We start from the raw sequence: 22,301 nt of genomic DNA, 5'->3' as shown, positions 1-22,301 counted from the left end.
AAATAGGTCAATCACTCCCCTATGCCTGGGAGATAATTGTGTCAGCACTGTATTAAACTCAATTATCTCCAGGCACAGAAAACATAAATTTTTACAATACCCCCAAAATACCCCTTTAAAAAAAATCCTTAAAACACACAAAATCTCAACAAAAGTTATATCCCCTGATAGCCCTGATCTGCGTGACCAACATATCCAAAAATCACTCAGATCAGTTCAGGGGTTCAAAATATTCCTGGAAGTCATAATTTGACCGACCACACGCACGGTCCCATGCCCAAAACAGTTCCAGAGAAACAGGGCTTGCAGTCTATCTAGTTCGCTAGTTTAAAAACCGAACAAACTACCAAACAGAGTCAATGTACTTACCCTGGAGCTTCCCCTTGTTCGTGGGAACGTTTCCACCAAACAGCGCCTTTCTGGGTGTTGTAGAACCGAACGCAGGCGATGCTGGAAGTCCAGCGATGTTCAGGAGATTCTGTGTCCATTTTCAGTTCCATGAGATTCATGCCCAAACACCGCTGCCTACTTTCATGGTAACAAGATGGCAGCCACCCAGACGAACACTTATAACACTGAGGTGGAAATTGCTATAAAGTAGCAATTAGGCTTAACAAGCTCCAAGGTGGTCTCCAGTTCGTGCGGATGTTCGGTTTCAGAACCAAATATAAAATCCCATGAACCAAGTCTGTTCACATAGTTTTTTTTAAAGGGCCCGGGTGCAGCAGGCCCCTCCAAGTACCCGTGACAAGGTTCAGTTTGTCACACTGCTGTCACGGTTCTTACCATGACATCCAGACGTGGTCACCCCAGAGGTGCCCAACAGGGGATTTGAACCTGGGTGGTCCAGGGCCTGCTTTCTGCCTTTAAGCTATAGCAGCTCCTATTTCTTGGAGTATTTCTAGCCCTATTCTACCAGCCTATGTCTCCAGCACTAGGGGCTGGACTTTCATTGTCTATTTCAGTCCACCTGAAGCAGATGGTATAAAACACTGCCTCTCTCTGAGTGCAGTGTCAGTTCATTGACTCTGGTAACTGTATTTGTGTTATTGATCCAGTGTTCTCCAGATGGCTCCTGACCTTGGTTTATCTTCATTTATCCTGACCTCTGGCATCCTTTGACTTTGGCTTACCCTTGTTTATCCTGACCTCTGGTATCCTCTGACTTTGGCTTCTCCTTGACAATCCTCCTGCTTGTGGTCTTGCCTGTACTGCGACTTGGAACTATATCCTGCACAGCCCCCGTGCATAGACTCACAACCCAAGTGGCTACTTATCTGGTCACCTTGGTCTGTGTTTATTTGCAAGGGTGAGCGTATAACTCTGCATGTCGGACTCCACATCAGTTAAGATCCTGACACCTGCTCACCCCTCTGCTGTTCTGTTTCCTGGTTACTACTGGTCAGTTGCTGATTGGTTACTTTTGGACTGCTGGTCCATCAAAAAAAGAGGACGTTGAGGGGTGTGATCCTGGATTATAGGGATGGCTGCTTATGAGGGGGTGGAGTTTGGGAGGTCTCATATTAGCATCCTCTTTTCTTATTGGCTGTTCTTTGCTGCTGTATATTAAGTAAAGAAAGAGATATGCACAATACTCACTGTTACAAACTGCTATTTGTAACTGGCCCTTTAAATGTAAAATTGCCCTGCTTCCCTGGATTGTGGAGAAGCCTATTTGCCAGCCTACTTCCTTATGACTATGGCCCTGTGTGAGCGGTGATACCCCAGATAGCTATGCCATGGAGCCTATTCATATAATGAAAGACTTTGGGAAAGACTTTAGCTCCATGGTAATTGAACTGTGTGAATAGGATCTGCGCGCTATTCGGTAGTTTTGTGCGCTCAGATCCCAGCTATCTGGGGATATGTGAAATGTCTGTGTGTTATGTGCAAAAAGGTGACTTTATGTATTTTAAAGTGTTTTACTGTCTTTGTGTCCCCATGTGCTCAATGGAGTCTGTCTCTGTCCTGGGAGGTAATTGCATTACTTCTCCATTGTCTCCAGAAGAGAGGGCTCTGTAAAACCGGTCTGAGACGGAAAGCCATGCTGGCAGGGGTTTTAAAAGATACTTTACTAACTTTTGAACCCCTGGTCTGATTCATGCCATTTTTTTATACGTTGTTCCCCTGAATGGATTGATTGTGGATATGTATTTTTATGTAAATGTGATGTCTGGTTTTAGAGGTATGAAAGTTGGGTAGAAAGTATGTTTTAACTGTATGTATCATTGAGTTTCCTCTCAGGATAAGGGGAGGGAAAATGTGGGATGTAACTGATGTGTGAGTGGTTGTTTTATACCTCCCTGTGGGCGGACCTGTATTTGTAACAACTGCAATAAAAACTAGGCTGTGTGTGCCAGCACCTCAGACCTCTTCTGACCCTCTAACTTGCAGCCTTGACTCATGTTTGTAGGGAACAGCTATAATCACTACAGGGATTGCTATGCTCTTCATACTCCCTTAGCTACTAAGCTCTTGTAAGAGCTCTTGTTCCTGATCCTGCTTCGCTCTACAGAAGGAAGAGGTTCACCTACTGGAGCCTGGTCGTAGGTCCAGGGCGCAGAGAAGACGGCGAGATACCAGCCCAGCAGCGGTGGTTCGTAGAGTCTGCAGTACTTATGGTGGCTACGCAGTAGTTATGGTGTCTACAGTGCTGATGATCCTTGGGTGAGCGCTAGGAGCATCCTTTCTACGGTCCAACTTCCAGCCAGCCTGGAGGTAACCGTAACATTTGGTGGCAGCGGTGGGATGGCATCCTAGCGCAAGGAGCAGCACCCCAACAGCACTGGTATCGTGCAAGAGTTATTGAGGGCAACGCTAACCACTGAGCAGCGTCCCTACCTACAGCAGCATGGAGCTGACAAGACACTGGTCAGAACCCTGTGAAGAACACCTCAACCTGATCCGTCGCTATGAGGGCGCTGATTTCGTTCCAGAGGTAAAGAGGCGGTTAGTCTGATATGGTCCAGACCCTGCGCAAGAGGTAGTCAGTCGAATCATCCGGGAATTGGATACTGAGAACGAAGCGGCACGAGCCTGTGAGCACCAACTGTGGAGTTTGGGGGTATGGACACCCCTTCTCCAGCGAGGACGTGAGTTACAGGGAGCGGAGAGCAGCAACCTCCCTCCACAGCGGCAGCCTGAGTTACAGGGAGAGGAGAGCAGCGACCTCCCTCCCCAGTGGCAGTATACCGTGCAGAAGGAAGAGAAAACCTGTCTCCTTCCCCAACCACAACCAGAGGTACCCGAGGCAACAGGCCTCATAGAATGGCCCTGGGAGGACCCCAAGCAGGCAGGTGGAGATGGGACCGCAGTCTCTCTACCGGCCCTACAGGGATGCTGGGCAGGCGGCCCAGATCCCCAGGGACAGACCCAGCTACAGGGAGGGGAGAGCATCGACCCCTCTCCCCAGCCGGAGTGTGCCTTCCAGGGAGAGGAGACAACCGGTCTCTCTCCCCAGCCGCAGCATGTTCCACAGGGAGCGGAGAGCATCGACCTCCCTTCCCAACGGCCGCAGGAGTATCAGGAGGAGGAGGTAAGCCAATCTCCCCCTCCCCAGATAACTCCTAACTTGGGCCCAGGGTTAACAGTGGAGATGTTAACCTCCACTGACCCCCACGTTCCCTTTGCCACCGGGCAGGACTATGCCCCAATTCACCCAGCAGAAGAGCTGGCATCAGGACAGAGCGCCGCTGGCCTCTGCCCTTCAGACCCCCTTGTTACAGGACTGGCCTGCAAACCCCTCACCCCAGCAGAAGTGCTGGCACCAGGGCAGAGTGCCACTGGCCTCTGCCCCCCAAGTACCACCAGCTATTTGCCCAGCTGCACCAGGAAGGCCGAGGATGCTACACTTTCATCCTACAACCTGGAACCTACAGGCCAGTACTACTTATTGTGGGGGGGCTACTTTGCTGCTAATGTTTATTTGTGGGTGGGCTGCGAGACTAACTTAGGCACTGACCGACAGAAGGTCAGGTGCCTGGTTAGTCTCCCTCCAAAAGGGGAGATATGTTACAAACTGCTATTTGTAACTGGCCCTTTAAATGGAAAATTGCCCTGCTTCCCTGGATTGTGGAGAAGCCTATTTGCCAGCCTACTTCCTTATGACTATGGCCCTGTGTGAGCGGTGATACCCCAGATAACTATGCCATGGAGCCTATTCATATAATGAAAGACTATGGGAAAGACTTCAGCTCCATGGCAATTGAACTGTGTGAATTGGATCTGCGCGCTATTCGGTAGTTTTGTGCGCTCAGATCCCAGCTATCTGGGGATATGTGAAATGTCTGTGTGTTATGTGTAAAAGGTGACTTTATGTATTTTAAAGTGTTTTACTGTCTTTGTGTCCCCATGTGCTCAATGGAGTCTGTCGCTGTCCTGGTAGGTAATTGCATTACTTCTCCATTGTCTCCAGAAGAGAGGGCTATGTAAAACCGGTCTGAGACGGAAAGCCATGCTGGCAGGGGTTTTAAAAGATACTTTACTAACTTTTGAACCCCTGGTCTGATTCATGCCATTTTTAATATGTTGTTCCCCTGAATGGATTGATTGTGGATATGTATTTTTATGTAAATGTGATGTAAGGTTTTACAGTTATGAAAGTTGGGTAGAAAGTATGTTTTAACTGTATGTATCATTGAGTTTCCTCTCAGGATAAGGGGAGGGAAAATGTGGGATGTAACTGATGTGTGAGTGGTTGTTTTATACCTCCCTGTGGGCGGACCTGTATTTGTAACAACTGCAATAAAAACCAGGCTGGGTGTGCCAGCACCTCAGACCTCTTCTGACCCTCTAACTTGCAGCCTTGACTCATGTTTGTAGGGAACAGCTATAATCACTACAGGGATTGCTATGCTTTTCATACTCCCTTAGCTACTAAGCTCTTGTAAGAGCTCTTGTTCCTGATCCTGCTTCGCTCTACAGAAGGAAGAGGTTCACCTACTGGAGCCTGGTCGTAGGTCCAGGGCGCAGAGAAGACGGCGAGATACCAGCCCAGCAGCGGTGGTTCGTAGAGTCTGCAGTACTTATGGTGGCTACGCAGTAGTTATGGTGTCTACGGTGCTGATGATCCTTGGGTGAGCGCTAGGAGCATCCTTTCTACGGTCCAACTTCCAGCCAGCCTGCAGGCAACCGTAACACTCACCTCAGTGTCTTTCATAAAATCATGACTTTTCGTCATGAAATAGCAAAATTATGTAATTAAACGACATACTTTTATTGATCTTATTGCAGAAAGCTTTCCCTTTTTTAATTTTTTTTATTTACGTCTCTATTGATACCATTCTATACACTTAGCAAAGCATCATCTTTGCCATGTTCTAACCGCTATGCCATGGAATGCCTCTAAAAGTATTACTAGTTCTAATCATCTAGTACCATGTTATACTACAATCTATGCAAAATATAAAATAAATTGTGAGCAAAAACCTTTGGACGTGCTCAAAAAGCATATGTGACCATGGATTTCTCACAACTAAGCCATGAATATTGAGTGCACATGCAGACGAAATAAATTACATGTATTTTACATGAGTAAGTTACATGTAAATCTAAATACCAGGCAATACCCGTAATACTGAGACACAAAATAAAAACTCCATACAAAACACACATTGCATAGAAATTGTTCCCAGAAGGGGCATGACTTCTGGTCCTACGAAGCGGTCGCATGGTGTAGGAGCTCTGTGCTCAGAATGGCCTAAAAGCAACAAAAAACAGTGGCAAACGGAATTGTATCTACCCCACACTCAAGCCAGGGGGATACTACACCATCCACATGGTACCCCCAAAAGCCCAGCGAGCCTTGAACTTTTTCCGCCAGAGCAGATGAGATAAGTCGCGGTCTGAGCAAGATGGAGGCGGTTCCCGCTCACCAACACGCTACTCAGATGCAGGCTTGGATACAGAAACAATGCAGACACCCTCTGGGGATGTTTCTGTGACGGAAAGACGGCTGGCAACTATGCTCCAGGAGCTCCACTCTTCTATGAAAGCTGTCTTCCAGTCAGCGGTCATTGACATCCGCAAGGAAGTGCAGGAAGGGGGAGCACGTCTGAGCGCCTTGGAGGAGAGGACGGATGAACTTTGTCTGGCCAACAATGACATAGTGGAGAAAATCCACAAGCTGGAAGATGATAATAAGCATTCACGGAAAAACTGGCATATCTGGAGGACCGCTCGCACCGTAACAACATCCGCAAGCGCAGGGTCCCTGAATCAGTCTCCAATGAAGAAGTGCCAGCTTACCTGCATCAGCTCTTTCAAGCAATACAACCAAACCTAGAACTTGCAGAACTCCTCCTGGACAGGGCGGACCGGGTGCCAAAACCCAGAAACCTAGCACAAGATGTGCCCAGCTCCAAAGAGGCCATACTGTCAGCACAAAGGAAAGCACTGACAATGCCACCCACCTACACCCTCTATCCCTGTATGCTGATTTATCACCCATGGCAATGTGCAAAAGAAAGGACTTTATTAATGTTACTAAGTGCCTCTGCAATCTGTGGGTTTCCCCACAAAAATCTAGAAAGCTTTAACAAGGGCCAAACGATTGTTTGCAGGGATTTTAATTGTGTGTTAGAGCGTGACCTCGATAGATCTTGACACCTGGGCTTCCACTCCCACTCCATTCCCCTTAGCGATAAGCTATCAACCCTTCTGCATTTCCACGGCCTACACGATACATGGCGTTCGCTGTATCCAGTCGCTAGGGACTATACCTTTTATTCAAAGGTCCATGACCAATACTCCCGCATAGATATATGTGCCTAGTAGATGTGAAAAATCTAGCTGCATTGTAAAGGGTCATGATCACACCCCCTTTCTGACCACATTCACCACTCTCTATCCCACCAGAGGACGGAGACTGTGGTGACTCAATGAGTCGCTCATAGACCATACTGAACAGGCAGCAGAGGTGAGGAGAAATCGCACAAATTATTTTGTGGACAATCAGTACATTGATACGACCATAGTCACAACATGGCTTGCCCATAAGGCAGTGATACGTGGGCGTAAAACTGAAACGTAGACTCTCAGGAAAAAAAGCACCTCACTTCTCAACGATCTAAAAATAGCCAGGGAAAGACACAAAGATTTGCTCACAGAGGCGCATAGACAGGCAGTGAACAAGATCAGAACCGGATTGGAAGCTCTTCAGCTACAACAAGTAAAAAGAGCGATACGTAAATTAAATACCAACTTCTACAGGCAGGGGAATAGAGCAGAAAGACTCTTGGCCTTCCAATTGAAAGAGAAAAACCTCTCAGATGAGGATACCCTATCTAGTAAATGGTAAGGGAACGAGATTGGTTAACCCCAAAATGATGGTGGATGAGTTTGCAGCGTTCTACGAAAAGCTGTATAACTTCTCAGCCGACCCCTCCCATCACCAGCCAACACGACCCGAAATAGCCACATTCCTAAATGGGGTGGATCTTCCCCAGCTCTCCAGTGACCAAGCCACGACATTAGACACCTTAATTACTACAGACGAAGTCTCCAAGGCTTTATGAGACACAAGGCCCCTGGCCCTGATGGCTTCTTCAACCATTACTATAAGATATTTGAAGACCAATTACTCCCACACTTAACAGCCCTAGTCAACCATATTATAGAGACAGGCCATATACCCCCTGAAATGTTAGAGGCTACTATAGTCATGATTCCCAAACCAGGCAAATCAACGGCCTCCTGCGCAAACTACCGTCCAATATTGCTACTCAATGCGGCCACAAAACTGTTTGCCAAGGTCCTAGCTAACAGAATACGCCCCCTGCTTTGTGAGCTTATCTCCCCCAAACAATCTGGCTTTGTTCCAGGACGACAGGTGGAAGCTAATACCAGACGAGCACTTGACATATTAGAACTCATGACCACAGGCAGGATTCAAGGCTTAGTGCTGGCCTTGGACGCGGAAACTGCCTTTGACCGGCTCCACTGGGGCAATATGACGGAAGTCCTTTGCAGATTTAAATTTCCAAACACATTTCTTGCATGGTCTTCTTTCCCTCTATTCCTTCCTGCAGGCTACAGTTATGAGCTCAGGTTTCCTCTCCAGATGCTTTGCCCTCACCAATGGCACATGGCAAGGATGTCCTCTCTTATCTATTATTTTTATATTGGCACTGGAACCCTTGATCAACAAAATCAAACTAGACCAACAAATCGCTGGTGTTCCATCGCCAAAGACCCCCCAAAAATTGCACTCTTTGCTGATGACATTTTCCTATTCCTGACCAACCCGAGAGACTCTCTCCCATCTCTCTTAAAACTGCTCCTCGACTATGGTTGAGTATCCTACTACAAAAACAATGTAGCAAAAAACAAGTATTAACTATGAACTCCCACCTCACCGCCCTACAAGCACTATACCCATATGAATGGAGGAAATATGCCCTTTCCTACCTGGGCACACAGCTGGCACCCTCAAAACATGCCCTTCTAATACACAATCATGTTAAATTACTGATGAAAACAGAGACATTGCTGGAGAGCTGGGGAGACAAAAACTCCTCTTAGCTGGGTCGCATAAATGCCATCAAAATTATAATTCTCCCACAAATACTATTCCTCTTGCAACTGGATAATCAGCCCGAGAGCTTCTAACGATACCACAGAACTGGACGTTAATCGTTTAGCATAGACATTGCTATGATTCCCCCCTTACTACCAATGTATACTGTGTAACAAACCTCTGATCACTTGCCACTCTTTCTGTTACTATAGACTTGTGTACATTACTGTAAACTGTCATGCTGTTTGATTTCTGTATTTTCTCTGCTAATACACCTCGCAATAAAAACAAAATGTAAAAAAAAAATTGTTCACAGATGTGAAGTGATTTGAAGTGGTAATGGTGCTTGGTGTTTTTAGGAAAGCAGGTATTTGCTAAGAAACTCTGTACATACAAATTTAGTAATTATAAAAAAAACCAGAGGGAGGAAGGCAGACAGATCTATAAGATTAGGCAGAAAGAGTCTAAGCAAGTTATAAGAGCCTCCAAAGCACACACAGAAGAGAAAATAGCACAGTCGGTAAAAGTTTTACACACAAAGTACCACCCACATGGTTTTGTGGAACAGCCAATCAAACACGTACAATACAGTTAAACACTCCCATTCATTCCAGCAAAATCCTCCCCTCTCAGTTTTTATACAATTCTTTTTGTATACATCCAATCTCCATAAGTTACATATTATTAATCAGCATACTTCAAATACAAACATACCCAAAAATCAGACAATTCCCTCCAGTGGTTAAAAAGTTAGCTGGAAGTCCTTTTTGACCGACCGCAAGCATGGCTTTCCTGCCCAAAAGAGTTCCATAGATTTGGGCTGTGCGGTCGGTCTATTTTACACTGAAAAACGACTAAGTCCCATTCGAATGCACGAACGGGGCACCGTTCGTGCAAATGGCTCAGTATAACTGTGCGTTCGAATCATCGAATGCACTTCGATTTTAGCCAAAGCGTTGAAGTGGAGGAGAAGGTAAGGGTCAGCGGTTTTCGTGCAAATGTGTAGCTGATTTTAGTTCCATGGATTTGATGGCACACAGCGCTGACCGCTTTCGACTAAATAAAGATGGCCGCCACCACGTGTTCGACTGTACGAACAGTGGCCACCCAGCAGTCGGCAATTAACCTGCGGTTAACCGCCAGCCTGGGAGGTAAATTGCCTGCTCACTTCCACTTGCGTGTGGTCCTTCTGTGAAGTAAGTGGTTCGGTAAGCCCCATTTACCGAACCAAGTGGGAAAAAGGCATGAACACAGTATTTTAACAGTCTAGGGACACAGTCTTAAAGGAGCATTGTTCCAAAAAGTCCCAATATGCCCATATACTGTTTTTAAAGGGCCATACCCCCAGGGCCATAGTCAGAGGGCAAGTGGCTGGCAATTAGTCCTCTCCAGGCACAAGTGGCGGAGGACACTTCGTCACAGGTGGATAAAACATTTTTAGATACATAAATGAGAAAAGGAAAGTAAAACTGTTAGATGAAAAACAAATGAATGAATGCATGTAGAAGAGGAAAGAGGTCTAGCTGATGGCCTCAATTAATACTTTTGTTCACTATTTACAGATGAAAATTAAGGAAAGGGGCCTCAGTTAGGAAAAAGGACAAATTAGTAATTTGTTACATGTGAGTTTACAGAGGAAGAGGTTATTTTTCAACTGTCAAAAGTAATGACAAATAAGTCGATGGGGCCTGATGCAATACGCCCACAGTTATTAACCATTAACGGTTCTATTTAACAAATCATTGTTAACAGGAGTAGTCCCAGAAGATTGGAAATTAGCAAATGTTGTACCCATTCACAAGAAAGGTAGTAGGGCAACTATAGGCCAGTAAGCCTTTCTTCAGTAGTTGGGAAAGTGATGGAAACCCTGTTAAAGGATAGGATTGTTGAACATCTAAAATCACATGGATTCCAAGATCAGAGACAACATGGGTTTACTTCAGGGAGATCGTGCCAAACTAATCTTATTGATTTTTCTGATTGGGTAACTAAAATAATAGATCAGGGTGGTGCAGTAGACATTGCTTATCTAAATTTTAGTAAGGCTTTTGACACTGTTCCATATAGAAGGCTCATCAATAAACTGCAATCTTTAAGTTTGGATTCCAATATTCTTGAATGGGTTAGGCAGTGGCTAAATGACAGGCAACAGAGGGTTGTAGTCAACGGAGTATATTCGAAGCAAGGTCTAGATTCCAGTGGGGTACCTCAGGGATCTGTACTTGGACCTATTCTTTTTAATATTTTTATTAGTGATATTGCAGAAGGTCTTGAGTAATAATTTCAGATGCCTTAAATGTAGGAAGACAATGTAATAGAGCAGCTGGAAATGCTAGCAAAATAGTTGGTTGGATATGTAGAGGTACTAGCAGTAGAAAGAGAGAAGTGCTCATGCCATTGTACAGAACACTGGTAAGACCTCACTTGGAGTATTGTAATCAGGACTGGAGACCATATCTTCAGAAGGATATTGATACTTTAGAGAGAGTTTGGAGAAGGACTACTAAACTGGTTTATGGATTGTAGGATAAAACTTACCAGGAAAGGTTAAAGGATCTTAACATGCATAGCTTGGAGGAAAGACGAGACAGGGGGGATATGATAGATACATTTAAATACATCCAACACAGTAAAGGAGGAGACTCTTAACTTAGAGGGGCAAATGTTTAAAAATTATTTCAGGAAGTATTACTTTACTGAGATGGTAGTGGATGCATGGAACAGCCTTCCAGCTGAAGTGGTAGAGGTTAACACAGTGAGGGAGTTTAAGCATGCGTGGGATAGGCATAAGGCTATCCTAGACTTAAGATAAGGCCAGTGACTAATTAAAAGTATTTTGAAATATTGGGCAGACTAGATAGGCTGAATGGTTCTTATCTGCCGTCACATTCTATGTTTCTATGTTAACCCCTCAGCCACCAGAGGTGTAACTCTATCTTAAACAGCGTCATTGGGGCTTCATTAATTCACACAGAACAAGAGTTCCAGTTGGCTAATGTGAATTCTTTGCATATTGGACATTCGGTAATAGGCGTTCATGGGTGGCACTGTTATATTACATTACACAGAATTTAGATATGCATATAAAACTGTCCTACTTATGTCTTGATTTGGTTTTTTTTACCATTGCTTATTTACTTTTTACTTACCTCTGTGAACTTATGTTCCCATATAATAGTCTTATCCAATGTTATTTGCTTTCCAGGTGGCGCATTACGGTCAAAGCTACCAACTCGTTCTGCAATATTTGTCCCATTGGGCAAATAGATGGTATTATAAATATCATATCCGACTGACATTTCATCGTCTTTAAAATAGATCTCATCTCCCATTGTGTTAGTAAAATATACTTTTTTCAGATACCGATGTAACTATAAAACAATGAAAAAAGCAGGCTTTTAATTTTATTTTTTGTATTACTAGATTATTATTCTTATAAATTAAAATGTATTCAATGAGTAATGCAGAACGCCTGTATTCGAAAAATCTTATGGGTTCATTCGCTAAATGTATTTATCCATTTAATGCAAATCTAAAGTGAATTGAAAATAAAGTTAAAAAATTTAGCCAAAACTACTAATTAGAAAAATTCTTGAACTCACTATTGTCATAGAGTCACTTTTAAAATTTAACCAATGCCCATGGATTTTAATTGGTTAATTAATAACCCCCATATTGCTGGGTGTTGAGCAAACTTCGCGAGAAAAAATATATTTCCAGTAATTTGTTTTACAATTTGTCTGCATTTATTGTTACTGCCACTATTATTGTTACTCTGAAAACCCGTGTGCTTTATAGTCAAGCATAGCAGAAGCAGCTCTGACCATCTTTGGAAGGTTTCTGCTGGGGCAGCCTTGCGACCTACCTGACGACACAGGAATGAGAGGGGAGGCTGACCTCTACATTCCAAACCCTGTGGGTTCCCCGCTTCCCACACCTTACCAGTAAGGGTTATCCCAGTATCAAGTGGACACCCCTTGATTATGGCTATCACTGTGGCACTTGAACATGCAGCAGTTGCTTACTCAACTAAAATGGCTGGGCATGATTTAAGTATTTCACAGGTGACATGGCAGCCTTTACACACCGAGCTGGATATTCTAGAGGCATTTTATAGCTTATGCTCTTTTGGGAACAACTACCGCTTTTGGAGGTCCTAGGGCTCAAGTGTCCGCCTGATATCAGCAGGAACCAGGCCTGTAGTCTCCGGGCCTGGTATTTTATGACCATTGGCAGGGAGCAGGAAAGAGCCCAGTGCCACATTGATTAGAGCCTCTTTTCACCTTTCCATTTGCTTCGGTGCTGAGAGACAGTTCTGAGCTGTTGGTGGTCCCTGAGAACTGGGTTGGTTAACACTTGGCTAAATCGCCTTGATTGTGCTCCATTTAGAGGGTGTCTTGTGCCACCTGATGATAGTCATTTTTCTGTTTACAAGTATGCTCATGTTGTTTTTATTTGTAGTTTGTGTCTATTTCAGTATAGCCCTAATGCTCTGTTGACACTTATACCTCCTCTTATAATGCAAGTCATTTTAAGCATGTATTCTTCATTTTATAAGCTGCTCTTGCCTTTTAAATTTCATAACTAACGTTATTCTCATACTTAAAAATAAAATGAGATATTCCTAATCTATGTGAAATGTTATGGTTCAGAATCAATGTTCTGTCTAAATACTGCTTGTAATGTATATCTCATTTATACCTCAATAAACATTGACTGATGCAACCAAAACAAAGTTCTGGGTGAATCAAGCATCAATCAGTGGTATCAGCAGCCCCAGGACAACCCCTGAGGTTTTTTTGTGACAAGCCAGTCTGCTAATTTAGGACATGGAATCCTGGAACTATATTATTGTAGCAAATGTCTGCAAACCAAAATTAATATATCTATATTTAATACTGGCAGCTTTGAAGAATATTCTGAGGCCCACCGCTTTCTTAGAAAAAAGCAAAGAACACAACGTTCTAAGTCCCTGTATAACCACCGCACCCGCCACCCCAAAATCTCCCAAGAGGGGGCAGTGGTTGCAGGGGTCATGCAGAGACAGGCGTACCAGTATGAGACTCCAGCTGTCTCAGAGGGGCTTAACCCCAGATATAAACAGAAAAACAAGGAAATATGCAGACAGTCTCAATATATGAATGAAACTTACTGCATCATCTGGAAAAATATATATAGCGCGGTTGATTCCAAATATAGAACCTGGCTTTCAAAATAATATGGTCAGAGACCCCAATTAAACAAAGTATATACAAGTGATCCTGCAATCCTATGCCAGCCCAGGGTAGTAGAGATAAAGAGATAGTGTAGTAAATATCCTCACTCCCCCTTAATAATAAGCTTTATTGTGATCTGCTATAGGGATAGGAGTATTAAATGACTGAATCTCTATAATCAATACATCCTAGGAAATATCCTTGTCAAACTAGAAAAATATTGCAAAACAGAGAGAGATAGAGACTGAAATAGAAGTAAAAAGACAGCCAAAAACAGACTGATAATTAACATTTAGAAAGCCTCTCTCCCTGTAAAACTAGCTAGACAGGCATAGGAAAGAAAAAGAAAAAAACAATAATAAATTAAATTAAATTAAATAGTGATCATGGTGCTCCAACACCAGTGCCCAGTGCAGAAAAAACGCCCAACGTACGTTTCGGTGCTAAAGAGATGCACCTTCGTCAGGGGCCACCATATAACTGAAATGAAGCCTCTTAAATACCCCAACTACCAGGAGGCATGATTACCTTGTAACCAATGGGATGTGGTGGTGTATGTCTCCCCAGCTGACTATCATATCCTGGCTAACCGACTGTGACCGCAAATGCTCATTATTCGGTATGAAGGGGGAGTCCCTAGCCGGTCACGCTTTCTTAGAAGGCAAGCCTAAGTGGACGTTGAGGACAATGGGGTAAGGGTTCTTCAGAGACATGTTATAGCTGCAATGTTAGCCTGCCATTACTTTTCTAAAGCAGCTACCTGGTTTTAATCATGACATACTAAAATAAGGATTTAATTACACCCCAATAATGGTAATAATTTGAACATGCTCCCTTATATTGCTGTTATCCTTTTTGATGTATTATCTCAATAAATTGCAAATCTCTTGCACAATAACAAAAGAAGGTAAGTGGAAGAAAAACATATTGTGTGATACTGATGTTTAAGTGCTTTGCTGCAAAAAAGCCTATTAGTACTCACATAAATAAATGATGCATTTGCACATCACATGCAATACATGCTGGTGCTTCTTTGTCTTCCTCTTTAGCACACAGATATAGGCAATATAGCATAGTAGCATTTATAAAATGTAACAATTGAAAAAGCAAACACTCAGATAATAGAAAGGATTGCTAATACAATATATACATAAAACCAGTTCACCTATACATGTAGACTACCTCAAGGTTAGGACGCCTCTCTTTGTTGGAGATGTGGATTGAAAGATGGTACAATATATCATATATGGTGGGAATGCCCTAGACTAAACAACTTAAAAACACAGGTGCTTGACCTAGTAAAATCTTTATGTCATGACATAAATGAAATTAGCCCACAAATGTTTTTATTTAATATCGGTCTTCCTACACAGAATAATAGACTTTTGACCCATATTTTCTCTGCAGTCAAAATCAGCATCGCTAGATGTTGGAAATCTCCTATGCCTCTGGAATGGATAGAGATTATGGCTCAAATTGATTCTCAATATAAAATGGAGACGAGCTATGTTTTTAGCTCACAATCTAAGAAAAACAAAAAAGTTTGGTCCCCCTGGACATCCAAATATGTAAGCAAGACTTAGGTATATCTCTGGACTGTTCTGCCCCCTCTCCATTGGCCAAGAGGGAAGATATTCCTTTTCCCTCCTTTTTTTTTTTTTTCTCTTTTCTTTCTTTTTTTTTTTTGTTTTGTCGCTGTATGTCTTGTTTTTAATGTTTATATATATAATCTTGATATTTTGAATGTCTCGATAGATATTATCACCTATATTGCACATGTATATTAATATATGATGTATCTTTATTTATTGCTACAATTGTTGATATACTTGGATTGATGAGGCTATATGAGACAAACAAATGTGTTTATATGTATTTGTTGAAACTTTTTTGAATAAATATGATAAATATAAAAAAGGACGCCTCTCCAAAGCCCCCTGTAGAAAGGACAACCCATAGACTACAATACTGTTTTACATTCCTGATATCAATGACAGAAAGTATGAGAAAAATTTGTCTACGTATGTCTTACCTTCCAAGCTTTTAAATCTTGAAACTTCAGCTTAGACTGGTCAAGCAACCTTTCATTTAAAGGTGTCTCCTGATACATTTCATGCAAGGCATGACCCACCGCATAGACTGCGTTATACACGCTGTAACTCATAGCTGTAAACCTGAGATTGCAATGTGAATATAGTATGATACGGCCACTCTCTACACCTGTGCAGTTCCGTCTTCTCGGGTTGAATGGACATCGGTTTTCACATAGCTCATCCCACCATGTTGTAAATGTGCGACCTGGAGGAAATCGGTTGGGATCAACATTCTGAATAAACTTAATGTAATCAGGAATTTCTTTTTTGTGCATTATAAATCTCAAAGTACCGTTGACATTTGTGTCGTTGACCATGTTAAACATGCGGAAACTGGATTCTGCTGTGTGAATCCATATCTTCCCTGGTATAAAGTTGAGATGAACGTTTTGCTCCACATAATAAACATAATTTTTAGACCCATACACAAGTATTACATTTACTGTTGAGTTTGAAATAATATTCTTAATTTCTGCAATCCTATCCACACTGAAATCATTAATTGACGGAACCATTTTAGCGAATTCAACGCATCCTCCACTCTCCTCTATCATCTGTTTAATGATTTTAATAGAATATATACTGCTATCATCATCTGGATAAATTAAACCTATCCAAGTCCATCCAAAGTGTTTTAATAAAGCTATTATTGCAGCATATAGAGTTTTTTCACTTGGTATTGCTCGGTAGAAAAAGGGGAACTGCTGTTTATCACTCTGTACAGGGTCCTGAGATATGAAACTTATCTGAAACAACAAGGAAAAGTTTAGTTTTCTCAGTATACTTTTTAATAAATATATTTTTTTTAAATATATAGAGAACCTTATCATAACCCATTGAAATATCAATTAATTTCTTTGCACGTAGAATTTACATTTCAATATAAGCTCTAGGCCAGCATTTCCCAAACCAGTCCTCAAGACCCACCAACAGTCCAGGTTTTGTTAGTATCTCCATTGGAATAAAACAGGGAAATACATAAATTCTGGACTGTTGGTGGGCCATGAGGACTGGTTTGGGAACCACTGCTCTAGGCTATACCACACCTATACGAATTCTTACAGTGAAGCACAAATTGGCTTATGTAGACTTACAACCCCTCCTAAAAATTCCAGTGTGAACACCAAAATATGGATATATTATTATGAATACTGTAGTGACCTGATTATAGGCTGTATTTTACATAAAACATTTTCTGCTATGAACTGATTAAAGGTAAACTAATACTGCCCAATATTTTTAAAATTATGTTTGCTTATTTATTCCTATATTTAATAAACATGTATTTATGAGGTTTGAAAATTACATGAAATGTATAAATTCACATCTCTCTGTCCGGCAAATAGACGCCAATATTTTGCTCCCTGTCGAACGTTGTTACAAACTCTATCCTTTGCACCTGGCAGTCGATATAGAAAAAGCAAACAAAGAAGGGGGATACATTAAACAATGTTTCTAATTCTCTTCTTCGTGTGCAATGTTTGTCTTGACTGGCATTGTCTGATCTGGATTATGGTGTATTTTTCTAAATCTTTAATATAAAATTAGACAAAAACAGATTATCTCATTAGAAAAAGGTTAGCACAGGTTATAGATCATTTTTGATGTTGTATTCAATGGTTTAAATCACAGAGAAGTGGCAGTTCCCCTTTAATCCCTTAAGGACACATGACATGTGTGACATGTCATGATTCCCTTTTATTCCAGAAGTTTGGTCTTTAAGGGGTTAAACACTGTAAATAAAGTTACTATGCATAATCAAGCTGAACTTTTAAAACCATAGTTTAACCCCTTAAGGACACATGACGAAAATATTCTGTCATTATTCCCTTTTATTTCTGGAACTGTGTCCTTAAGGGGTTAAATTAAATGAGTCTCCTTAGTGATATATTAATCATTTTAATTCAGAAGGGATTAAAGCCTTGTGTGGCAAATATTAAGAATATATAAAGACTATATCATAATATGAGCCCAACGTTATTTGTAATTTTGATATTTATTATATACTAAAGTGACATAAAATACATTACCATAATACTATGCCAACATTATTTGAAACTTTGAAATTAATTTGTGTTATGAATAATCTATCAACTAATGCATTTTAACTCTTATTCCTATTTTGAATGATATGGTGATTTTATAAGAAAAGTGAAACAAAAACCATACTGATCAATATCGGTATTTTATGTAATTTTTAAAGTAATTACCTCCCCACCCCTGTCCTACACATACACATAGTGCTATATGATTTGTGGATGATCATTACCCCTGTATACTAGGCTTGTACACAAATTCCTTTAAGATGCATTGAACAAGTCAAATGCTTGTAAAACTTTGGATGAACTGATTGATTCGTTCTGGAATTCTAACGGAGATAATTAATTTTAAATGAAAAATATGCAGTACTGTGTTGTGTATGTGATATTTACCATATTCATTTTTATTTCCTATTTATCACAATAGTGTAGTTTTACTGATTTACTTTATGGAACATAAGAAAATATAAGAATAATTAGATAGAAATTTAATATTTCTTCTTCAACTTTATTTTGTTTTTATCGTTTTTAAAATTCCATCCAGTACTTATGCCGCACTGTTCATTTTTATGATTTTTTTCTTCCATTTAATCTAATTATCATCTGTTAACTCTTTTGCGTTTGTTTGCTGTGTTTAGAAAGTATAATTGTAAACAATTTCAAACAATTTCCTATTCCCCACTATTTCCAAAATTTGCAAGAACAGACCATTTATGTTTTATTGCAGCATTCACTTCATTTCTTTCATTTCAAGTATTCAGTGCTTGAAAGTTATGAATTCTAAAAAAAAATTTCAAAATAGCAACATTTCTTTTTCAATAGACAGAACATGTATCATTTACTATCTATTAATGTACTAAGGTTCAGATGCATACATGTGCCTGAATTAGGAGTTAGCATACCTGTGGGTATTTGTAGATTCCAAATATATTGGCATACTGTGTAGAAAACGAGGGAGGCATGCCTTCAATCACAGCAGCTAGAACACTTGAGTTATCACAGTTATAATTCGGATATTGCTTCTTATTTCCTGAATAGAGTCGAACTGCTCCTTGGACTGTTCTGAAGAGGTCAACGTAAGAGTCGTATATATTATAACCCAAAGTCACGTTTGGAAGAATTTTAGGGTTACGGTTGATTTCATCCACAGCGAATACTAAGCTAAGGAAGTTATAGAAGTCTTCAAGGAGCATACTGCAGGCATTAAATAAAAGGGTTATGGATCGATCATTAGAAAAAAGTTACATTTTTGGTAATACAATGAGTCAATCTTTGGCCATACAAACAAAATGGTAGCAATGGCAAGACCTGACATATCTGGGGAGGGGGGTTCTGTCTCTATCTGTCTGCAAACAAAGAGTCTGTATTACATGATGTCAACAACCCACCACATTAACAGGGTAATTCACTGAAGTCTGAATTCAAGGTGAATTCAAAATTAATTTCAATTTCAAGGCTAGAGTAGCTGAATTGAAATCATAGCTGACAGGATTTTTGGCTATGTTTACCTTCAAGTTCAAATTGTTATTGAATTCACCTTACATTTTTACTGTTTTATTATTATTACTGGCATTTATAAAACGCCAACATGTTCCTCAGAAGTTCAGTGAATGACCCTACAAGAGTTCAAAGTATGTCGATTTAAAAGATTGAAGAAGTGAATTTAAAACGATATGCAGAGATTTAAATGAAAAGCTTTAAAATGATTTAGCAAGCAAAATGAAATATAAACTATTGCGCTTTATAAAATGGGTACACTAACCCTTTGGTGTTTAATACAGTTCTCTAGAGTTTAGATTCTATGTAGGGGCATTATAGAATTTGTTTAAACTGGTTCCTTGAAAAGATATACGAAAGAGAATAAAAAATGTTTTAGTTTTCATTGATGTCCCTTGCTACCTTTCCACAGGTAGTGTAAATAATCAGTAAACACATTGACAGAGATACTTACTAAAGTGAGAATTCAAAGTGAATTGTAAAATTAAGGCTAAAATAGCGGAATTTAAAACATTCTCTAAGTCAGCTACATTTTCATTTTGACAACTTCGGCCTAAAAAACTCACTTTTAATTCTCATTTTAGTGAATAAGCCTAATAGTGAATTCAAAGGGGATTTTACTTTTAAGGTCAAAGTATCCAAGCTTGAAGCATAGCTGGCTTGGAGAATTTTTCCATTTTTGGTCTTAAACTGAAAATTCGCTTTAGTGATTAACCCTCTCAGTTTAGTCTAAGTATGACAAAGGGACGGGGACAATTCCAAGTTAGGGATGTATGAAAAGCAATATTCCCCACTAAAGCATCCTCATGTCTCAATTACTAAACAAAGCCTATAAGGTAGACAATAAAAAGTTTAACCCCTTAAGGTCATAACTTCAGAAATAAAATGGAATCATGATGGAATATTTGAATATTTTGGCATAAAATTTCACATTCCCTTTGAATTCCAAAATATCATAATTTTGTAAATAACACTGCTGAGCTGAGAGCTTTTCCAAATCTACTGGTGTGTAGATCATTTTGTTTTTTTTCAATTAATCATAATTCACTTTTTATTGAATAAACCTCCAATAGATGTACTTGAATCATCATTATCAGGCGTATTCTAATAAAAATTGGAAAAAACTATATCTGACATATTTATTGGTAAATAAAATCATTCTGAATTTGATTTTCCATAGGACTGTGTGCATTGTATTTTGTGAACACATCACATAAACTAAAGCTGCCGATGACAATAGATTACTGGTATACAGCTTTAAACAGACTGTTGCTCATTTAAACTGGCTGTGTGTGTGTGTTTCATGCATATCAATTCCCCTGTCTGTCTTTAGGACGCTTTGCAGCATATTTATTAACATTTTATCTAAGATCAGATTGGAATCTCTATTTTGCAGTTCTAATCAGATAAAAAGAGAGAATGAGTTAATTGTGGTTAATGGATATATTTGCATTTGTAGGCATCATTTCTTAATAGTAAAGCATCTTTTAAATTATTTAGATTTAAGAAATGTGCAAAAAAAATAAAGATAAATTATAAATTCATCGTATGCCTTTTTGTATTGAACATTTCTAACACTTCTCTTAATTAGATATCAGATCTTTAAAACATGGAGATTTTTTCACTAAACACAGAATTTTAGCAAATTAAGTCTGAGTTGTAAAATGTATGGTAAAATAGCCAAACTGTTACTGCAGCAAAGGTTCTATGTATTGCAAATCAGTTCTTTTACCATCAGTCTTGCAATCTGGATGTTAACTCACTAGAAATTTACACGGGTATACACTGATAATTCAAAGTGAATTTTTTTATTTAAAGTCTAAATATCTTAACTGGAATAAAGTCTCGAAGTCAGCTCTGCGCTCATTCAAAACTCAAATTTGCTTTGAATTCACTTTAAATTCTCACGTAAAATAAACCTGAAATTTACTAAAGGGATTATTCAAATCTGAAAGCATAACGGACTCAGATAATTTTTCAGTTATTTAGTTATTTTGACCTCATATGTGAAATTCACTTTGAAGTCTCACTTTGGTAAATAAGCCTGGGAGAAACTTAAAAATATTTATCTCAGATGCAAACTTCACTCCAAAATTATAAATGAAAATTATAGAAACTATTTAGAAACATCATAAAAAAGTTTAAAAGTATAATCATAATATCCTATTGTACAGCCCTGCGGAATTTGTTGGCGCTTTATAAATAATAAAAATAATAATAATAATGTGACTGGTCTTCCTAACAGTTGATTCTGCATAAAGACTAACCTTATTTTCCGTGGCTGAAGATGTGGAGGACTCGAAAAATAAAATGCTTCTGTTTTGTAATAAATATGTATATCAAAAAGTCCTCCAATAATGACATCTCCCGACATGGCAAATGGTCTTTGTGAATAAGGGGTCCCAGGATTGCAGCCGTATGTAGCATTTTGACATGCTCCTTCACAGAACATCAAGAGAATAACAGTATTTCTCAACAGGGTTTTCATATTTAAAAATGCAGTTTTTAGAAGAAAAGAAATCAGCTTTAGAGATTGTATGATATTAAAGAAAGTTAATGAAACTTTGCACTAAAGCAGACAAGCCCAGTTCTTGTTAATATTAGGGAGCTGTGTGCACATCTGTTGCCAATAGGTTATGTTGGCATGTTAAGGACTTTTATACTTTCCCATCTATGGGAATACCTTCTGGGTACTCTGGAATTCAAATCATACCCTTCCAAGGGAAATAATTACAATCTGTTTGAATAATTGTTACTTGGTAAGTAAAGGTCAAATCTAGGGGGATTATAGATTGTGAAGTTTTCCAGACAAAATACTAGTCCGATACCAAAATGTGCATCACACATCATTGCATATGTGTGCATATATTATACTAAATTAAATTAAAGCAATCAAAAATTATTCCAATGCAAATTTCAGTGGGATTTGTTTAAGGGAAAT

At 39.9% G+C, this 22,301-nt stretch overlaps 1 protein-coding gene across 1 annotated transcript in view; it reads right to left on the bottom strand.

The window, feature by feature from the left end:
• The window catches only part of LOC134573636 (vomeronasal type-2 receptor 26-like), a 30,845-nt gene extending 9,122 nt beyond the window's left edge, over positions 1–21,723 (bottom strand). Inside the window, exons 1-4 of the mRNA XM_063433421.1 lie at positions 21,628–21,723; positions 18,766–19,057; positions 11,665–11,886; positions 11,142–11,157 (exon numbers count right to left, since the gene is read on the bottom strand). Of these exons, the coding sequence (XP_063289491.1) occupies positions 11,142–11,157; positions 11,665–11,886; positions 18,766–19,056 (529 nt within the window). The 5' untranslated portion in view covers position 19,057; positions 21,628–21,723. The remainder of the gene's footprint in view (positions 1–11,141; positions 11,158–11,664; positions 11,887–18,765; positions 19,058–21,627) is intronic.
• Positions 21,724–22,301: the final 578 nt, after the last annotated feature.

The sequence above is a fragment of the Pelobates fuscus genome, chromosome 9 (genome assembly GCF_036172605.1).
Source record: "Pelobates fuscus isolate aPelFus1 chromosome 9, aPelFus1.pri, whole genome shotgun sequence".
In the NCBI taxonomy this organism is placed as follows: domain Eukaryota; kingdom Metazoa; phylum Chordata; class Amphibia; order Anura; family Pelobatidae; genus Pelobates; species Pelobates fuscus.
This window is presented reverse-complemented; position numbering and strand designations above follow the sequence as displayed.